Source organism: Leguminivora glycinivorella, chromosome 1, assembly GCF_023078275.1.
Source record: "Leguminivora glycinivorella isolate SPB_JAAS2020 chromosome 1, LegGlyc_1.1, whole genome shotgun sequence".
In the NCBI taxonomy this organism is placed as follows: Eukaryota; Metazoa; Arthropoda; class Insecta; order Lepidoptera; family Tortricidae; genus Leguminivora; species Leguminivora glycinivorella.
Window position 1 is genome coordinate 9,203,651 of NC_062971.1, and position 21,386 is coordinate 9,225,036.

The 21,386-nt window shown below is 37.7% G+C and overlaps 2 protein-coding genes across 6 annotated transcripts; one reads left to right on the forward strand and one right to left on the reverse strand.

Annotated features, from left to right (window-relative positions):
- The first annotated feature begins 545 nt into the window (after positions 1-545).
- Positions 546-2,167, forward strand: LOC125227412 (pseudouridine-5'-phosphatase-like). 2 transcript variants are annotated; one of them, XM_048131736.1, is made up of 4 exons: positions 546-811; positions 909-1,127; positions 1,471-1,703; positions 1,792-1,971. In XM_048131736.1, exons 1-4 carry the CDS (start codon positions 757-759, stop codon positions 1,837-1,839), a joined length of 555 nt encoding a protein of 184 aa, XP_047987693.1. In that variant the 5' UTR covers positions 546-756; the 3' UTR covers positions 1,840-1,971. The 2 variants fall into 2 exon arrangements, with proteins under 2 accessions (XP_047987693.1, XP_047987687.1); XM_048131730.1 differs by having other exon boundaries at positions 551-811; positions 1,806-2,167.
- A 4,032-nt stretch (positions 2,168-6,199) lies between these two features.
- LOC125227393 (pseudouridine-5'-phosphatase-like) lies at positions 6,200-19,318 on the reverse strand. 4 transcript variants are annotated; one of them, XM_048131713.1, is made up of 5 exons: positions 19,036-19,318; positions 18,682-18,900; positions 17,625-17,860; positions 17,326-17,511; positions 6,770-6,888 (listed from the first exon to the last, which is right to left on the reverse strand). In XM_048131713.1, the coding sequence occupies exons 1-4, from the start codon at positions 19,091-19,093 to the stop codon at positions 17,332-17,334; spliced, it is 693 nt and encodes a 230-aa protein (XP_047987670.1). In that variant the 5' UTR covers positions 19,094-19,318; the 3' UTR covers positions 6,770-6,888; positions 17,326-17,331. The 4 variants fall into 4 exon arrangements, 3 of the variants coding, with proteins under 3 accessions (XP_047987679.1, XP_047987670.1, XP_047987659.1); XM_048131702.1 differs by lacking the exon at positions 6,770-6,888 and adding an exon at positions 10,362-11,028 and having other exon boundaries at positions 19,036-19,317; XR_007177179.1 differs by lacking the exon at positions 6,770-6,888 and adding an exon at positions 16,412-16,487 and having other exon boundaries at positions 16,704-17,511.
- Positions 19,319-21,386: the final 2,068 nt, after the last annotated feature.

Below are 21,386 nucleotides of genomic sequence, written 5' to 3' on the forward strand. Positions count from 1 at the left end.
GGTCGAGCTGTATTTGGCTGGGCATTAGTCAATTGACCATTTGACAGTGACCATGGACTTTCAATAGGGACTGAGCTCACACTTTTTTTGCCATACTAAATTGAACTTTATCACTGGTGCATAAAAGCGTTCTTGTCAGACTAGCAAAAGTGTGTCCACATGAGAGGGTCAAAGTTGGGGCTGTTGTCCCTCTCGCACGTGTGACCAGTGTTAAAGAGATTACTATAGTAGTAGTATTTTTACCTGTATGATAACTAAGTTTATAAACTTCTTAAATTATTTTTGTATTATATCGAGGCAAGGGTATTAATACCTTGTAACGAATTGGTAAATCATTATTATGAAGCCATAAAACCAAAGATTTGCTCAATTAAAAAAAACCTTTAATTGGTATTAGTAGATTTGGTAGTAACTTTGAATATTAACTGGTATCCCCAAAGTATGACAGTGATGACGTCATTCAAATGATTTTGACAGTGGAAATAAGTGCGAGAGGGACACCAGCCCTAAAGTTGGGCCCTCTCATGTGGACACACTTTTTGGCCTAACAACTCAATCTAGCTTAATATACCTAAATCTATGACAGTGACAATGTCACTACTGTCAGTGTCAACACGACGTCACGTCACATTTTTGATTTTATTCGTGATGTGATGCCAGTTTCAAGGATATTTCATTAAATCTCGTCAATTTCTGATATTTTGCTGTGTATTCATTATATTACATCACTATAATCCGTGTCATTATAGCTTAGATATGGCGTTTAAGAAAGTATCACATGTGTTGTTTGATTTAGACGGTCTACTAATAGGTAAGAGGTTATTAACACACAACAAAATCAATAATTACCTCAATAATCGATAATTATCTCATAAAATTTGTTCAAAACTATTGTCTTCCTGCTTTAGATTCTGAAATTTTGTACACGCAAGCATTTACCAATGTTTGCGCTAAATATGGCAAAGAGTTCACATGGGAACTGAAGTCGAGCTTGCTGGGCTTCCAAGGCCATGAATGTGCGGAGAAAATAATAACAACATTGGAGCTACCAGTTACTAAACAAGACTTCATGAAATTATGTCAAAAGGAATATGAGGTACTGTTCCCCAAAGTCCAGCTCATGCCAGGTAAATTTTAATTAAACGTCAAATATGTGTATGCATGCATTGTTGACTATTGTACATGCACCTCTTAAGTGTCAGGACCGCAAACTACACTTTAGATAAGTATTTATAACATATTTAATTATTTATGTATTTTGTACAACTTGTAAAATAACATTAACTAAAAAATAAATAAATAATTTACACATTTATTTAAATAAACCTGTGTTTTTATGGTCTTTTTGTCTACCAGTAATATTTGTATACAAGTAAAAGACTTTTTTGCATTGTCTAAATATATTCTGCATTTGTTGTGTAAGTTGTATGATTAAAATAAGACTTCTAATTATCCTTAAAATGATTCCAGGTGCACAGAGACTAGTAGAGCACTTACACTCCAAGGGTGTTCCTATAGCACTAGCCACTAGCTCTGCTCAAGACAGTGTGGACTTAAAAATGAAAAACTTCCAAGAGTTGTTGGGTCTGTTTCACCACCTCACAATGGGCTCAACAGACCCTGAAGTTACCAAGGGCAAGCCAGACCCAGCCATTTTCTTAGTGTGTGCTTCTAGGTTTCCTGATAAACCTAAACCTGAAGATGTAAGTTCATTTATTCAATGTTAAAATACATAAATTGGTTTAATTTAAGTTGTGCAGAGGATTTGTATTCTGTTGTACACTTATAAAGGTTATTGTTTCCAGTGTCTTGTATTCGAAGATGCAGTTAATGGAGTAAAGGCTGCAAATGCAGCTAATATGCAAGTAGTTGCTGTACCTGATCCTCGAATAGACCCTGCCTTACTAAATACTGCCACTCTAGTCTTGAATTTGTTAGAAGAATTTAAGCCAGAGTTATTTGGCCTTCCAGCATTTGATTAAAAGCTTTAAAAAGGTGAGATAGTTAAAATTCTTTTTTCTGCATAATTTATAGATGGTTGTTAGATATACAGGGTGCCCGGTAATTAATGGACAACCTTTTATCCACCAAGAGGGCACCTTATACTGGTCCAGAAAAACTTTAAGGTTTAGTAAAAGTCGCCTGGTTTTCGAGATTTTCACACTTTTTAAAATTTCAATGGATATTAATGGACAACCTTTTAACCACCAAGAGGGCACCTTATACTGGTCCAGAAAATCGACATTAAGGTTTAGTAAAAGTCGCCTGGTTTTCGAGATTTTCACACTTTTTAAAATTTGAGGTAGTGTAGCGGGGGTGCGCGGGGAGTGAAGGGAAAGCCAATTCGACGGGTACGTAAACTTGATTTTACGCAGTTTTTTACAATGACGACGAAGCTGACGCGTTCCCCAACCAGTTAGAGCGAGAGTGAGAACTGGAGCGGAAGCACGTTTGTCAGACTTTATTTTCCTATAGTGCGTAGTTCCACGAGGGAAGAAGGGGACTATAGGTAAATATTGTCCGTATCTATGATTCGATACATATCAAGTTTCAACCGGCGAGCCTAACCAAATCGGGAAAAATCTTAACACCGCGATGTACGAATTCTATGGGATGCGGTCAGCGCCATCTAGCGGGTTTTTTGGTAACTAAACCGGTGTCTCCGCTCGGCGTCTTGGACGCTAGTAGGTCTGCGTTCGCTGCATGCTTTGTTGGTGTTACAGACTCCCCCTCGGTTCCTGAAGACGACCCGGCGAAGAGAACCGAAATGTGGTTTGGGTCGAGGTGGTTGGTTTCGTAGCTGGGCTCTGTCGCACCCCGAGTGTGACAAAGCTGGTTGCAGCAGTGGCCCTCCCCCTAGACTTGGCGCACGTTGGACAGTTGCTCCGTACAACGCCAGGGCTGCCACAGCCATAGCATGAAAATTTAGGCAACATGGTAACGGTGAAGGAAGTACTCGAAAGAGCTGGAGTCTGCATGTTGGCGACAGGCGCGTGGGACTTGGTCGGTAGCCATGCCATCGTTGATGAGGAGGCGGCAGCCGAGACAGCTGTCGAGGCAGAGGCCGTGGTGACATTATTCCAGATGTCCCGTAGTCGCTCTGCAGACAGTGGTGGGCTATAAGTGGTGAACGACGTCCTTGGCTTTGTTCTTCATCAGTCACAGCACCTCCTGCACTATGCGTGAGCTCGCTACGCCCCACGTTGGGCGCCAGTTGTGGCGGGGGTGCGCGGGGAGTAAAGGGAAAGCCAATTCGACGGGTACGTAAACTTGTTTTTACGGAGTTTTTACAATGACGACGAAGCTGACGCGTTCCCCAACCAGTTAGAGCGAGAGTGAGAACTGGAGCGGAAGCACGTTTGTAGACGTTATTTTCCTATAGTGCGTAGTTCCACGAGGGAAGCAGGGGACTATAGGTAAATATTGTCCGTATCTATGATTCGATACATGTCAAGTTTCAACCGGCGAGCCTAACCAAATCGGGAAAAATCTTAACACCGCGATGTACGAATTCTATGGGATGCGGATTATGATTATACTGGTCCAGAAAATCGACATTAAGGTTTAGTAAAAGTCGCCTGGTTTTCGAGATTTTCACAATTTTTAAAATTTTAATACTACCTAAAATTTTAAAAAGTGTGAAAATCTCGAAAACCAGGCGACTTTTACTAAACCTTAAAGTCGATTTTCTGGACCAGTATAAGGTTCCCTCTTGATGGTTAAAAGGTTGTCCATTAATTACCGGGCACCCGGTATAGATTTTATTTATAAGGAAGTATAGCACAAAATTGGCTTCATTGTTACTGAATAATTTCTACCATCATTGTTCATAGTTATTAATTAAAATTGTGTTAACTTTATTCCTCTAGTCAATCAATTTTAGTATGTAATACCCATAGCTGGGCATTAACTCGTTAATCCGTTAATCGTTAATTAACGAAGTTAACATTTCGGTTAACGGATTAACTTTTAAGTTAACTTTAAAAAATGTTAACGGATTCGTTAACTTCCGTTAAATTTCATCGAGTCCGTTAATCGTTAATCCAGCACCCCAAGCGGCTCGCTGCGCCGCGAATACCACGTCCTGACTGCTACTGTAAAAGCCCGTAGTACGGCAAAACCTAGGATTTATCGGTAAAAGCAGATCCGTCGGTTATAAACAGTCTAAAGACCAATTGGCGACTTTGGATCACTTATTCGAGATCTTCTAAATCTTATTAGACGTGCTAGATCGATCACTAACGCCTTTGTCTTTGTTGTTTGTCTTTGGTCGCGCGACCGTCGCCGTCGCGTCTCATACTTCCATATCGATAAGGTTTGATTTCGTATGCGTCGCATCGCCGTCGCGCGACCATCGCGCGACCCTCGCCCACGCAAGCCACGGCGTAACCTGGGAATAGAGTGCAATCATCAGGCATGACAGACAAATCGCGCAACCGACGCATCGAGTTAGAGTCCGGCGGGCCTTAGATTACTCTACCAAGTTATCGTGGCCCACAGCATCGAGTTGTCGTCTCAAATCTCAATCTGAAGAACCGACACACCACGATTGCGACCGCATGAATGACCCAATAATTACCAATCCGAAGTAAAACCTAGGATTTAGCCAACCAACGGCGGTAAAAGCCCGAAGAAACCGTAATTATTACATTTCGGTTTTTTACCGATTGGCGTCACAGGTATGGTTTTTGGTGGATACTTAGTAAATACAAATACATAATACCTACAGTGAAGACCTATTTTTATGACGTGTTAACGGATTATCGATTAACTTTAACTTCCGTTAAATCTACCGAAATGTATCGCTTTAACGATTAACGAAGTTAACTTTTTAAGTAACGGATTAACGATTATCGAAGTTAACTATTTGATTAACGGTGCCCAGCTATGGTAATACCATTACATAGTACTTAATACATCAGTAACTGTCATATCATACTTAGAAATAGAAACATTTTATGGTATTTTTTATTAGCAGGTAATCTCTTTCTCTTTACATTAGTAATCTGTTTATTTTATCCACATCCTTATTGAACCACAAGATTAAATGTATAAGTATATTTTATTGCAATAAACTGCAATTCAGATTTTTAAGCATGTCTAGTTTAATTTCAATAAAATTTCCCCTTTCTATAAATAACTTCTACTCTAGACTGGACCACTGGAGACACCTTTCAGACAGGTACGTCATTGCCAAAAAACTTGTACAAAACTACAAATGTGATAAACACAGTGCAAAAAGTCACGTAAATACTACAATCAATTTATGGTCATTCACATGATTGTTGCGCGCCACAGATTACTGGTAATTAAAAATGCCCGCGTGTGCTCAGAGCACAATGTGCCAAGCTGTATATAAGTATGTGCTAAGAGTAGAAATTAAGTAGTGTTGTCCCGTTTTCTCACACAAATTGATTATTTTTAACCGCCTTCCAAATCTCAAAGGAAGGGGTTATCAAGTCGTCTGTATGTTTTTTTTTTTTTTTTTTTTAAATGTTTGTTCCTCGATATCTCCGTCGTTACTTGACCGATTTAAATTTTTTTTTTGATTGAATGTATATGCATACAGATTGGTCCCATTTTTCTCAGAACCCAGTTCTGATGATGGGATCCTGGAGAAATCGAGGGAACTCCTCAAATCTGAAAGGCATACATATGATGATTTTTGTGTTTTTAAAGGAACAGCATGCATTTACGTACGGAACAGTGACATTTGGTGCAGTGGAACTCCTGATGATGGTCAGAATGGAACTCCTCAAATCTGAACGGCACACTTATAGTGACTTTGGTATTTTTATAAGAACAGCATGCACTTACGTCCAGAACAGTGATATTTGGTGCAGTGGAATTGCTGATGATGGTCAGAACGGAACTCCTCAAATCTAAACGGCACGCTTATAGTGACTTTGGTATTTTTATAAGAACAGCATGCACTTACGTCCAGAACAGTGACATTTGGTGCAGTAGAACTGCTGATGAAGAGTGAGCCGCCCCTGGTTAGAGTTCCGTTCTGATAATCATTCTCATCTGTAAGTACTTCAGAATCATCCAGATTTCAAAATTGGTTCAGAAATGACGGAGATATCGAATAACAAACATTAAAAAATATACAGACGAATTAATAACATAATCCAACATTTGAAAGTATTTATCACCAGAACCCCAAAGGAAGGCGGTTTTTTTTTTCTTAAAAATTATTAGTTTTACTCTTTTTTGCCAGACAGTAAATAACGCTCAACCACCGTATACAAAAACATGGTATGAAATTACAATTTTTATCTTTTATATTATGACGAGTGGTAATAATGATAAATTAACACGACCAAAGGGAGTTACGACTTTCCTTTTCGCAAGTTTTCCTTTTTGCATTTGTGAGTAGGTAATTTTTTGCGGAAGTCGGCAGATTTTTTGTACGCAAATGCAACATGAAGGGTGCTCCAGTCTATTTCCCCCTAGCTCCTACTCCTTTTATTGGGTAGGTACCTGCTTGTTATTAATTTTGAACGAATAGGTCTTCAATTCCAAAAGTTATGGACACACTCTTTTCAAAAATTCAATATTGACCAAGAGAATGTGACAGCAACTTCTGGAGATATTTTACCACCTGTTACTAGTAGTAGCTACTGGGAATAAATCTGTGTTTACCAGTAGCTCTGGTCTATCTGTGCAGGCAGGTTCCTAATACTACTTTACTAGTTCCTACTAGTCAGTGTATGGTGGCAAACCAAATAGTTCAGGTTTGAACTCCTCCATGGAATGAAGCGTAAGCGTGGCGCCAGCCTCTCGGGCCAGCTCCCGGTCCAGTCGCGGGTCCGGCACCATCACCACTTGCATGCTGGCCGCCCGCGCTGCTCTCACGCCGTTCAGAGAGTCCTCAAACACTAGGCACTGTCAACAATAATGTTACACTGACGCATACATAATAGGGAAAGCTGCGCTGCTTTAAGAGCTGAATAATTTTTAAGAAAAAAAAACCGCCTTCCTTTGGGGTTCTGGTGATAAATACTTTCAAATGTTGGATTGTGTTATCAATTCGTCTGTATATTTTTTAATGTTTCTTATTCGATATCTCCGTCATTTCTGAACCAATTTTGAAATTTGGATGATTCTGAAGTACTTACAGATGAGAATGATTATCAGAACGGAACTCTAACCAGGGGCGGCTCACTCTTCATCAGCAGTTCCACTGCACCAAATGTCACTGTTCTGGACGTAAGTGCATGCTGTTCTTATAAAAATACCAAAGTCACTATAAGTGTGCCGTTCAGATTTGAGGAGTTCCGTTCTGACCATCATCAGCAGTTTCACTGCACCAAATGTCACTGTTCTGGACGTAAGTGCATGCTGTTCTTATAAAAATACCAAAGTCACTATAAGTGTGCCGTTCAGATTTGAGGAGTTCCATTCTGACCATCATCAAGAGTTCCACTGCACCAAATGTCACTGTTCCGTACGTAAATGCATGCTGTTCCTTTAAAAACACAAAAATCACCATATGTATGCCTTTCAGATTTGAGGAGTTCCCTCGATTTCTCCAGGATCCCACCACCAGAACTGGGTTCTGAGAAAAATGGGACCAATCTGTATGCATATACATTCAATCAAAAAAAAAATTTTCAAAATCGGTCCAGTAACGACGGAGATATCGAGGAACAAACATTAAAAAAAAAATACAGACGAATTGAGAACCCCTTCCCTTGAGATTTGGAAGGCGGTTAAAAAGTAAAACTAATGACAAATAAGTAAGTTATTAACTTAGGTTTATGTAATAGTTAAAAGAGCTATTTATGAATATTAGTTACAGAATCACTTTACTTCCTTGATTTATTTTCGACTTTATTTGTGATGTTGATGTGGTATGTGGTTTTGATATAATAATAAAAATAAAAAGTATATTGAAGATTTAGGTACCTTTTCTGGATGAGGCTTATCAGGAAATTTATCTGCTGCTACTATAAATATATCCGGATGTGGTTTGCCTAACTTGACTTGGGGATCGGACGAACCCCATGTCTTGTAAGTCAGCAAATCAAAGAAAGCCTGATGCTTTTCCGTTTTTAGATCGTATGTCTCTTTGCTACTACTTGTAGCCAATCCAATTGGAATTTTATTTTTGTGTAAATGTCGAATAAGTTTTTCAACTCCTGAAAGTAGGTAATAGTACATTACGATACAAGTGCGTAAAAAGGAAGTTCGAAACGAGTGGCGATAAATTAAAACACGACCGAAGGGAGTGTTTTAAATCGACACGAGTTACGAATTTCCTTTTCGCACGTGTATCGTACGACGTTTTTCAGTACATATGGCCATCCGAAGTTTCGACCTGACATATAATGAACCACTTCTCGCACTAGTGCATAAAAAAAACACCATCTGTACTGAAAAAAAAGTTAATTACGGCCTGGCAAAATAAAGTAGAAATCTATAGGGGTGCCACCGTCTATGTAAATCGTTTTGCATTTTTTTTTATAAATTTCTACTCTTATTTTCCCAGGCTGTATATGTAGGTATATTATATTGATGAAAACACCAATAGGTACTTATTAATATTTTACACCAACGTTGTTAGACAGTAATGGTTAAATGGGTACTATACATATATGTACATCCTGTTTTTATTGAATTCCATTATTTAACTTTAAGGGAAGGTTCTTTAGATCCAATACAATTAATTTCTCTAAGAAACTAGAGTCTTAACTCTTACGGTTATCGAGTTATTAAAAAAATAATAGTTATTTGTTATACAAGGGGGCAAAGTTGTATTTTAACGCCGAGTGTGGAATTGAAAAACGAGCAAGTGAAAGGATTCTATAGTTGAACCACGAGCGAAGCGAGTGGTTCGAGAATAGAATCCTGAACTTGCGATTTTTTTTAACACACGAGAAGTAAAATACATTTTCTCAAACATGCAATGAAATATTGTCTTTACGTTCCTTAAAATGGGCTGGGAAGTATCGCTTTTTGGGCGCAACAACTCGAGAGGACTGTAAAAGGATTTCATATTATTTTTTAGGCCTAGGCCTGCAAAGTAACTTTTTTTTTATAAAATATTGTCCTTTAGAGCATTTTTTTTTTATTTCATTGTATGTTTGAGAAAAGCACTATACATGCCTCGGCGTGAAAACGGATTCCCGGCCTCGTATCCCTATCCGGCCTCGCTCGCACGCTCGCTCGGCCGTATATACCCACTTGGCCGGAAATCCTCATTTTCCCGGCCTCTGATGTAATGTACTATTGCACCCGAGTGTAACACAAAACTTTTCCCCTCACTATAGCGAGGAAACTACAACGCAAAAAATGCGTTTAAATATCACTGCTTCCAGTACTTCCACAGGTGGTAAATCATTTTTATTACTAGATTCACCTACTTTTATAAATTTTAAAGCAGTTAATTTGACTTTATTCAAGGTCAAATTACTTTACCCACTAGTGGATAAAATGCGTTTTTACCCGCTGGTATTAAAGGACAAAACACGTGTTTCCGAGCTGGTGAGGGGAAAAGATAATTACTGAACATGTGTGTGACAGCCTTCACCAATTCCTAATGTTATTTGTTTTGACATATGCCGTTTGCGATTTTAACTAAAAGTGATGTACAGGGACTACAGGGTGGTTCCTGATAATGAACCTACGTGTCGAATTTAACGGAAACAAAAAAAAACCGGCCAAGTGCGAGTCGGGCTCGCGCACAAAGGGTTCCGTAGCAGCAAATATAATAAACTTATTATGTCAATTTATACACCTGCCAAAATTACAGTTAAATCAACCTATCTCAAAAACTATAAGAGATACTTTGATCAAACCAAAAATCGTTGAAAGAGTTAATTAGCATGCATCACCTCTATTTTTTTTAGAATTTTATACCCCGTAGTTATAAAAATAGAGGGGGGGGACATACTTTTTACGACTTTGAGAGCTGATATCTCAAAAACCGTTCACTTTAAGAAAAATGTTTTTAGAAAACTTTATATCATTTTAAAAGACCTTTCCATTGATACCCCACACGGGTATGTACATCGAAAAAAAATTTTCATCCCTCAGTTACATGTATGGGGGCCCCACCCCCAATTCTTTTTTTTTTTTTACTATTTAGTGTCATAATTTTGTAGCGGTTCATACAACACATATTCCCATCAAATTTCATCACTGTAGTACTTATAGTTTCCGAGTAAATCGGCTGTGACAGACGGACAGACGGACAGACGGACAGACGGACAGACGGACATGACGAAACTATAAGGGTTCCGTTTTTGCCATTTTGGCTACGGAACCCTAAAAACGCGGTGTATAATATGTATGTATATATTTTTAGTTAGTTTATTTATGTATGTATATGATTGTACTTATTTATGTATGTATTATTGATGATGCATATATTATTGAGATAGTGACTTATAGTTATATCTATTTAAATTTCTGTTTTATTTTCCGCACCAATTGTAAGTTTCTGTTTGGTCCAATGGTTGACTGGTAGAGAATGCCTCAAGGCATTACGTTCGCCATTTGTACTTTATGTTGTGCAATAAAGGTTAAATAAATAAATAATAAATAAAACAGCGCCATCGCCATCTATAGTATACTACTAGAATACTCGGCAGATGGGCAGAGCCATATAATAAAGCAAACTGCTTCCGAAAAACGTGCCAAGCCAAATAGCCCAAGGTCGTCAGTGTTCTATTTCTATATTTAACCAGTTTTTACAAATGGCAATGGATGACAAATAATTATAATATCGAGGCCAATTATATGTTTTTTTTTTCTAACAAGAATCTGATAGTACCTAAGACTTAAGTGGTGCAAGTCTCTTACCAGGCATTATCTTACAATCAGGGAAGAGTTCACTAAATATAGCCCGTGTCTCGTCCAAGAACTCTTCAACAGTTAGTGGTAGGTCGAGACCCTGAATTATGGATGCTGCGAATTCTCGGCTCTGTTGGCCCATTATTTGGCACTTTAGCTCAAAGGTAAACTTTTTTCCATACCGAGATGCTACTTTCTGAAACCCTATTGTGTATAATTCTTCGGTATCTGAAAAATGAAAAATGTGGAATATAAAGATATCTATAATACTTATTTACCAAATTAACTACGTACAAAACCAACAAGTACAACCGCGGGTCGTTCAAGTATTACGGAGGTAAGCACTATAGACTATAGGGCTCGTCTTTTTTTTTGTTTGTGTTTGATGACAGAGGGTAGGGTAGTCTATCTGATAGTTACGTAATACTTGAACGGCCCCATACATGTATATATACCATATTTATGTATACGTATTGCATTCTTCGAATTAACTTTATTTTTACCTAATGCAAAGGACGCAGGTAAGTTTGATCATGTATTATTAGTAGGTAGATAGATACCTATACCAAAGTAAAGCTGAAGCTGTTATGTCTAAAACTAAATTATTTGAAACACGTAGATATGTATCAACCATCAACTTACTTAATATTAGTCCATCCATGTCAAATAAAACATGGCTCACAGGTCGAAACATACCTACTTTATTAAGAAAAATTTAACACCAATGAGTAGCACAAGAACACCTAAAAGTAATAATTTAACTGATTGTATAATATGTCTCTGAAATTAGTTTTAGATAAGTAACAGCCAGTGAAGTAGATAAGCCTACCACGATGCAGAGATCACTTATGATGCTGTCACTATCAATAATTACATAATGCCTACAACACACTGATGTGTTGCAAATATACTTTTAATATTTTTCCTAATTTGGATCTATAATTTTATTGGCCGTAGCAATAACATAGGTCTACTACGGTTTAACTCAATTTGTATGTCCGGATGTTCGCCTCTAGAGCTCGCAATTCTCAACTGTCTCGCTCGTGAAATATTGTGACCAGATTCTATGATTACATTAAAATTTTCTCATGTCAACTGGTAATTCTCATGTCACTCGTTGACTATGAGCAGCCAGATTTCTTTATTTAAACTTTATTGCACAATAAAAAAAAGTACAAATGGCGGACTTAATGCCTTAAGGCATTCTCTACCAGTCAACCCTAGGGCAAAACAGAAATTCGCGAATGTGGGTGCAGTAAGAAAAATCATTCAAACTAGAAAGATTCAAACCAAGACTATTATTAGAATACGATACGTTAATACATCGCGTTCGTTCGGCGACGTGTTTAGAGTTATATGGAGACCTGTCATCAGTAGGCCTAGCACATGATTGCCGCGGGAGTATGTCGCCGCGAGATAGATCACACGTCTTCTTCTAACTGTATTAATGACATACGGACGGGTAGTCTATCTCGCGGCGACATACTCCCGCGGCAATCATGTGCTAACCCTGCAGGCACGAGTGTTCGCGGCGGCTAGAATACTTGCACTGCCCGCGCCGCTCGCCTCTCAGCCCATTCAGCTCTGCTCAGTCTGCACTCATGCCTGATGACGGATCTCAATCTCTATATGACTGAGAACGTCGCCGAACGTGAGTACATCCGTATATTTAAATATTTGACGATGATGTAAGTAGTTAGTATATGTATGATGTTAGTAGATGATGTAGGTAGTATAGTTTGTGCTAGATTTCCTCTAAGTGCGTTTTCACATTATCCGATCCGATATCGGATGTCGGACCGATATCCCATACATTACAGCCGCCATCTTGGATTTTTTTCCATTGAAATCCTTCCGACATCCGATATCGGATAGGATAATGTGAAAACGCACTTGGTCTACATTTAGTACACCTACTTTCAAGGTTAAATTTATTATTCTCCACTACCTAGGTTGTCTGGAAGAGATCGCTCTTTAGCGATAAGACCGCCTCTTGTTTTACCTCTTAAGTTGTTGTTTATACTTGCTATGTTGTTTCGTGTATTGAGGTGTGCAATAAAGAGTATTTGTATTGTATTGTAGTTAAGTTTTAGCATAAATGCTTGATACAGTGTATGCACCTTTTAGTGGACATTAATAAACTGTGAAACTTGGTGTTAGTGAACTATCTCGAAGGGAATTAGGCATGTAGTGTGAAATACAGACCGGTAAAAAAAGAGTAGAAAGTAATAGGGGCGCCACCGTCTATCTAAACCGTTTTGCAAGTGGCAACTATTGAATCACTTCTGTATAAGAAAAGTGTTGCTATGATTAAAAAAATAATAGTTCCATTTCTAGTCTTTTTGACGTGATAACGTCTAATAAATAACTCGTTACTACGGGCAGCATGCACGAAAAAGATGACGTCATTGTCCCGTTTCCCAAGAGAGCGAAAGCGCCATCTATTGGCGCGCGTAGGAACTAAGCGGCTGATCGATGCGCTCGGTGTGGTTGTAACGGCGCGGGGTGCGCGCTGCGCGCGAGTGTGTGGCCTGAGTAAAGCACCACAGCTGCGACAGATGGCGCGCCCGTGGTCGTTCGGTGTAGTCGCGCTGTGGTGTAACCACTGTACCTACCTACCTCTATTAAATACATGTATATAACATTAAATAATCATCATAATATTTACTTATATACATAACTACTAAATACCATTAATACTATAATATCTATCACACTAAACATAAATAATAAACACAAATACTTATATAAAAACATCCACTTTTAGCACGTTCTTCTTCGTTATCAGACATTATGATTGACTTACGGTTTCCGTAGGTTGTTATGGAAGTTCACCAGAAGAAAGCTGCGGTAATTGTCCAAACGTCGGGTCACCAGTGTGGGTGATGTAGCGGGGTTCTTTTTTCAATCAAACCACAAAATGTTCTCTCTAAAAAGTCTATTTGAACAGAAAATCGAATTTCCTTTTCGCACGTGTATCGTACTTCGGAGGGCCATCTGTACTGAAAAACGTCGTTCGATACACGTGCGAAAAGGAAATTCGTAACTCGTGTCGGTTTACCTACATATAGAACACACAACATACACACATAAGGAAAGGCATGGAAAGATTTGCGATGTCCGGCGTGGCTTCCGTAGCTCAATTGGTTAAGAGCATTGCACGGATTGCAAAAAGGATGCGGGTTCAAGTCCCGCCGGAAGCGTAAATTTTTCCAATTTTTCCTTTAATATAAAAATGTTTAGAATCGTTAGCAGACGTTTCTGCTTGTTAAAAAAATTAAATTTAGTATGTGTTAGCACATTGTTACTGGTGAATTCTCAATATAACTTGAGACTCCAGTGCCGTTACAAGACGTAATAGTCTGTCGGTAGATGGCGCTAGACGTCACCCCAAGACGTGTGTACATAAGGAAAGGCATGGAAAGATTTGCGATGTCCGGCGTGGCTTCCGTAGCTCAATTGGTTAAGAGCATTGCACGGATTGCAAAAAGGATGCGGGTTCAAGTCCCGCCGGAAGCGTAAAATTTTTCAAATTTTTCCTTTAATATAAAAATGTTTAGAATCGTTAGCAGACGTTTCTGCTTGTTAAAAAAAATTTAATTTAGTATGGGTTAGCACATTGTTACTGGTGAATTCTCAATATAACTTGAGACTCCAGTGCCGTTACAAGACGTAATAGTCTGTCGGTAGATGGCGCTAGACGTCACCCCAAGACGTGTGTACATAAGGAAAGGCATGGAAAGATTTGCGATGTCCGGCGTGGCTTCCGTAGCTCAATTGGTTAAGAGCATTGCACGGATTGCAAAAAGGATGCGGGTTCAAGTCCCGCCGGAAGCGTAAATTTTTCCAATTTTTCCTTTAATATAGAAATATATAGAACACGTTTAAATAAGGATGTTTTGTTATATAAACTTTTTCTTTTCCATTAATATTTACTGAGATATTAGGGTTCTAAGATTAGTAAATGGCACTAGCACTTTAATAAAATTAACGCGTGTCTCGCAAACGGTCTAGGATACAAAATGACAGGTTCGTTAGGTGTCTTCAAACGGCCGAAGGCCAAACTGCACAGAATAGGAGCCCCGCGTAAGCGGTGCTCCGTCGATATCGCTTTCTGTCTCTGGCGCCTTAGTAATGCTACGGGAAAATTTTGCAACTTTGCACCACTCTAACTCCTAAATTAGTAGGTTTTTAAAAAAACTTTAATTTATAAAAGATGCTTATTTTAATGCATTCTTTCAAATAAGAACAAAAAAAACGTGAAAAAAGTCCCAGAATCGGGCCTCTTTTGCTATACTCTGACCGCCCCTGTCTATACTACTGTAATGTTTGACGTTATCACGTTAAACTACCGTCCGTAAACCGACTTTACAGACAACCAATTTTTTTGTCAAGCTCTATGAGGGTACTTTAACAAAACCAGTCGGGATTTGTCAGGTACGCAATAACATAATTATTCACTTTCAAACACTTGATCACTTATTTTAATTTTTTATACAGATTACACACTTTGGTTTCTTTGGTACACACTACACACTTACACACCGCCTTCACATCAATAGGTCTGTGCTTCACATGGATTTGACACAAGAGAAGAGTGACAATTTTGACATTAACTTTTAAGAAGGTTCGTTCAGATATTATTAACGTTAGAAAGTAGGATTTTATTATATGAAATTGAGGAAGCGTGTTAAAATTCACAGTTACCTGCAATATCTGTACAACCCACTTGAGATTAATTATAAATAAAATTATTCATAAAAAATTGGTTGTCTGTAAAGTCGCTTTACGGACGGTAGTTTAACGTGATAACGTCAAACATTACAGTAGTATAGTCAGGGGCGGTCAGAGTATAGCAAAAGGGGCCCGATTCTGGGACTTTTTTCACGTTTTTTTGTTCTTATTTGAAAGAATGCATTAAAATAAGCATCTTTTATAAATTAAAGTTTTTTTAAAAACCTACTAATTTAGCCACTTGACAGTCCAGCCCGCGCGACCATTTTCCGGTCAACAGTCCGGATTTTTAAGTGACGCGCGCAGCGCGCTGCGCATCCACAACTTTCTACAAAAACGTCTGTATCTTCTAAACTACACAAGGTATAGTTAAAAAAAAAAATTGGTTGTCTGTAAAGTCGGTTTACGGACGGTAGTTTAACGAGATAACGTCAACATTACAGTAGTATAGACAGGGGCGGTCAGAGTATAGCAAAAGGGGCCCGATTCTGGGACTTTTTTCACGTTTTTTTATTTATTTATTTATTTATTAAAAATACACAAAAGTTAACAGTATTTCACCAAAGCACTTATGTGGTAATATAATTATGTACATGTTAAGTTGACATAAATAAAAGCAAACACACTTAAAAGTTAAACTATGGTTATTATATTAATCACCTAAGGAGTGTAGAGTCTATGAACCTTAAGAGTTTTCTGTAAAACACACCATATCAGCAAATATGTCAATATCGTCTGTCTCCAACATGAAGTCCCAGAATCGGGCCCCTTTTGCTATACTCTGACCGCCCCTGTCTATACTACTGTAATGTTTGACGTTATCTCGTTAAACTACCGTCCGTAAACCGACTTTACAGACAACCAATTTTTTTTTTTAACTATACCTTGTGTAGTTTAGAAGATACAGACGTTTTTGTAGAAAGTTGTGGATGCGCAGCGCGCTGCGCGCGTCACTTAAAAATCCGGACTGTTGACCGGAAAATGGTCGCGCGGGCTGGACTGTCAAGTGGCTAAATTAGTAGGTTTTTAAAAAAACTTTAATTTATAAAAGATGCTTATTTTAATGCATTCTTTCAAATAAGAACAAAAAAAACGTGAAAAAAGTCCCAGAATCGGGCCCCTTTTGCTATACTCTGACCGCCCCTGTCTATACTACTGTAATGTTTGACGTTATCACGTTAAACTACCGTCCGTAAACCGACTTTACAGACAACCAATTTTTTTGTCAAGCTCTATGAGGGTACTTTAACAAAACCAGTCGGGATTTGTCAGGTACGCAATAACATAATTATGCTCTGCCGAACTTCGGCTATATTTTAGTGATATAATCTTCAGGTGCCATAGCCGAATGGCATTTCTGCGACGCCAAACGAAAACGAAACGGCGCGAAAGGTAGTCTGGCTCTGTCGCGCCAATACGCAAGAGCGATAGAGATATATATCTACGTGTTTCGTGGGCGACATTTTGAACCTATATTGGAACCTTTTGATTGGTTGGTTGGGTATCAATATTGGTATGTACAGTTGAACAAATAACTATTACCAATCCATGAATTAAATCAAAATGCAGAAATAAAGACTAACGGCTCAGCCACGACATTGGTCTAAGCGCGACAGCGGCGAGCGGCGGCCATACATTGAAGCGAGACACAGCGATGGGACTTTTCATTCGCACGTATGGCTGCCGCTCGCCGCTGCCGCGCTTAGACCAATGTCGTGGCTGGGCCGTAAGTGTTTTTCACTTATCAAAAGTAAGTATTTAAGCATAAATTATCAAATGTCTACAGCTCACATAGTATTAATTTGTAAAAGGTGGTAAGCCAAAGAGTTCTGGCTTGAATTCTTCCATGCTGTTTAATACAAGGGTAGCTTCTTTGGTATAACTTCTGTCAAGCTTTACATCTGGCACCATTACAACTTGCATTCCTGCTGCTCGGGCTGCCTTGACGCCATTAACAGCATCCTCAAAAACTAAGCACTGAAATAAGCATATAAGTTATGAGTTTATATACATAAAGGTGCAATTTCAAAGCATTTCTGCAAATAAATAATCAGTTCAGAAGTGGATGTTATTCTTAGAATTTGCCATACCTGCTCTGGAGCTGGCTTATCAGGGAACCTTGATGCTGCTACAAGAAAGATGTCGGGGTATGGTTTGCCTTTCTTAACTTCTGGATCAGATGAGCCAAATGTTTTGTAGGGAAACAGTGAGAACAGTTGCTGGTGGTGCTTGTTGGTTTTCAGTTCATAGCTTTCTTTACTTGAACTTGTGGCCAATCCAATAGGGATATTGTTGTTATGTAGATGCTGAATCAACCTTTTAACACCTGAAAATATTACAATTAAGTTGGAATACAAGCATAGGTCTATTATGGATTTTAGGTACTTGTCCCATCAAAAGCAATTAAGCGATGAACTATTGGTCATAGTAATGAACAAAGAAAGATAGTTGCTTCTGTGTAAATAAAAGAGACGCAATGATATTTTCAGCTTAGTGATGAACTATAAATCACTCACTCTCTCTTTTATTTATATGGGAGTGACTATTAGGGTTGTAAATAGAAAAAAAAACAAATGTTTTTTTTTCAGAATTATGAAAAAAAACCGAGCACCTTGGTTTTTTTTCTAAATATGTTTTTTTTTTCAGATGAACAAATAATACGACAATAACGGTTTTTCGTGAGTTGTAACGTGTTTCAATAACAATAACGTACATTTTAATTCAGTATACAAACGTTTATTGGGGAATCCCCGATGCGGCGTGCAGCGTGGAGAGGCGGTGGTGTTGCCAACAGTAAATAGTGATAACTACAAACTACAGATTTCGTAAATGTTACTTTTATAAGACCAGAAATTAAAGTTATTTGATTAAATTCGTTTAATAGTTAACATTAAGTCTAAAAAACCGTATAAAAGTACTAACTACTTTGCAAATTTTGAGATTTCGTACTTTAGAAAAAAAACATACTCCAGAAAAAAAACTGTTTTTTTTCACGGTTTTTTTCATGTTTTTTTTTCAAGCCAGAAAAAAAACCGTTTTTTTACAACCCTAGTGACTATCTTATATTCCTTTTTTATCGCCAGCGCCGATGGCTTATCAATTACCCGCTTTTAGTGGGATGAGTGAGTAAACACAAAAAAAAAGTACCTGGTAAAACCTCAGTATCTGGAAACAAAGCAGCAAATTCCTTTTTACTTGCATCAATCAATTCATCCCGAGTCATTGGAAGGTCTAAGTTTTCAATGATCATGTCAGCAGTTTCATGCATTTGTGATCCCATCAGGCTTATTTTTAGTTCGTAGGTATAATTTTTACCAAACTTTGACACAATATTCTGAAACGCTACTGTGTATAAGTCCTCAGTATCTGAAACAAGGCATAGTATTGTTTAAACAGTAAAATATAGAAATTGTGCATTGAACCACACAATAAAATATTAATACTAATACTACTTATCATAACTGAAGCTAGAACTACTAGAAAAAACTATTTCTAACTTACTAAGTATAAGTCCGTCCATGTCAAAAAGTACATGTGTTACCGGAGTAAAGTCACCCATATTTATTATTAAATCTTCGTCAAATAAATAGTTATTGGTTATTGTATAAGTATTCACTTTCAAACACTTGATCACTTATTTTAATAATTTATACAGATTACACACTTTGGTTTCTTTGGTACACACTACACACTTACACACCGCCTTCACATCAATAGGTCTGTGCTTCACATGGATTTGACACAAGAGAAGAGTGACAATTTTGACATTGACTTTTAAGAAGGTTCGTTCAGATATTATTAACGTTAGAAAGTAGGATTTTATTATATGAAATTGAGGAAGCGTGTTAAAATTCACAGTTACCTGCAATATCTGTACAACCCACTTGAAATTAATTATAAATAAAATTATTCATAAAAAATTGGTTGTCTGTAAAGTCGCTTTACGGACGGTAGTTTAACGTGATAACGTCAAACATTACAGTAGTATAGACAGGGGCGGTCAGAGTATAGCAAAAGGGGCCCGATTCTGGGACTTTTTTCACGTTTTTTTGTTCTTATTTGAAAGAATGCATTAAAATAAGCATCTTTTATAAATTAAAGTTTTTTTAAAAACCTACTAATTTAGCCACTTGACAGTCCAGCCCGCGCGACCATTTTCCGGTCAACAGTCCGGATTTTTAAGTGACGCGCGCAGCGCGCTGCGCATCCACAACTTTCTACAAAAACGTCTGTATCTTCTAAACTACACAAGGTATAGTTAAAAAAAAAAATTGGTTGTCTGTAAAGTCGGATTACGGACGGTAGTTTGACGTGAGAACGTCAAACATTACAGTAGTATAGACAGGGGCGGCTCACTCCGCGATTCTATCGCCGCGCTACAAAGTACATGCTGGCGGCCGCGAGTTCGCGGCCTAATAATGAGTGGCGCGCGGTGCGTTTTCACGGAACTCACGTTCCCACTTTCTATTGTTACTTTAAGTCGCGAATTTTTTTAAAGCTTCTTTTAAAGTGAATGGCTTATAATGCTTAGTTAAATAAACATCATGAATAAAATAGGACAATATTACACAGATCTACTATTGCTTAAGTCACACGGAAAAGTTCAATAAGGCTTGTGATGTTGGGATTTCAACAATAATATATAAATACTGTACATGTATATACCTAGAAAGTACCCAAGACTTGAATATAATAGCATTTTATCTGAGTATTAAATCGTTTTAATTCATAAGCAACCCTATCGTCCAAAGCTGCGCACGTGCGGCTCGTTTCTTTGTTAGAATTTTGTAGGCATTCAAAAGGTGGCATTTCGTGAACATCAAAGCAGTGGGCCTTCTGTACTTGTACTATTATATATTCTGAGGTAAAGATTAAACGATGAGATATTCAAATGCAAGAATTATACTTATCTATATTGCCGCAATTGTATTGAACACACATGAAAATCACAATAACATTTCACTTCACTTTATAAACATTTGAGTTCACGTGTATCTTTTATGCTAGGCTAGGAGCGATGACTGCGGCCGGTGTGATTAATACGTTAGACCGTTTTCACATTAAATTTATCCGATCCGATATCGGATGTCGGAAGGGTTTGAATAGAAAAAATCCAAGATGGCGCCTGTAATGTATGGGATAATGTGAAAACGCACTTAGGGTCGCCGCGCCGGTCGGTCGGCCCAATGAAATAAAATGCAAAAATATTTTATGAATTTTATGATTTACTTTTATAAAATAAATGGTCATTTACTTTTTTTAGATTATATGGTGAGGTTGCCAACAATGAGCCACCAAAAATTTAAATCTTAATAAGTCAGTCATAATAGGTCCAAATTCAATTTTTTTTTATTCAGTGCATTTGTTATTTATCTAGCTCTAAATTTTCATCATTATTTTTTAATAAAACTGAATAGAAGTCGAGATATTTTAGTTTTTTTAAAAGATGAACAATGGCTCATTGTGTACAATCTCTGGTACAGACTGAACCGGTACTATGTATTCAATGAACCGGCCTAGTACACAATGAACCTACCATTATATAATTGCATAGTTTTTGATAAATAATTGCAAAATATACAAACTGATTTAGGTAAATATGGGGCAATTTAATAAATACAACATTTACAATGTCAAAAATGCTTATTTATTTAAACTAAGAGTAGTTTACTAATGTAATCGTCACAATATTCTTCGTTATATGAAAAATAAAGTCTTGCACTTCAAAAAACTTAAATAATATATGTATTATCATATATTTTTGTACTATTTAGTAACGTTATATTAGATATATTTATATTAACTCTTAAACATGGCAAAAGTTGTACAAAATAGACCTTCCAAAGGCTAAC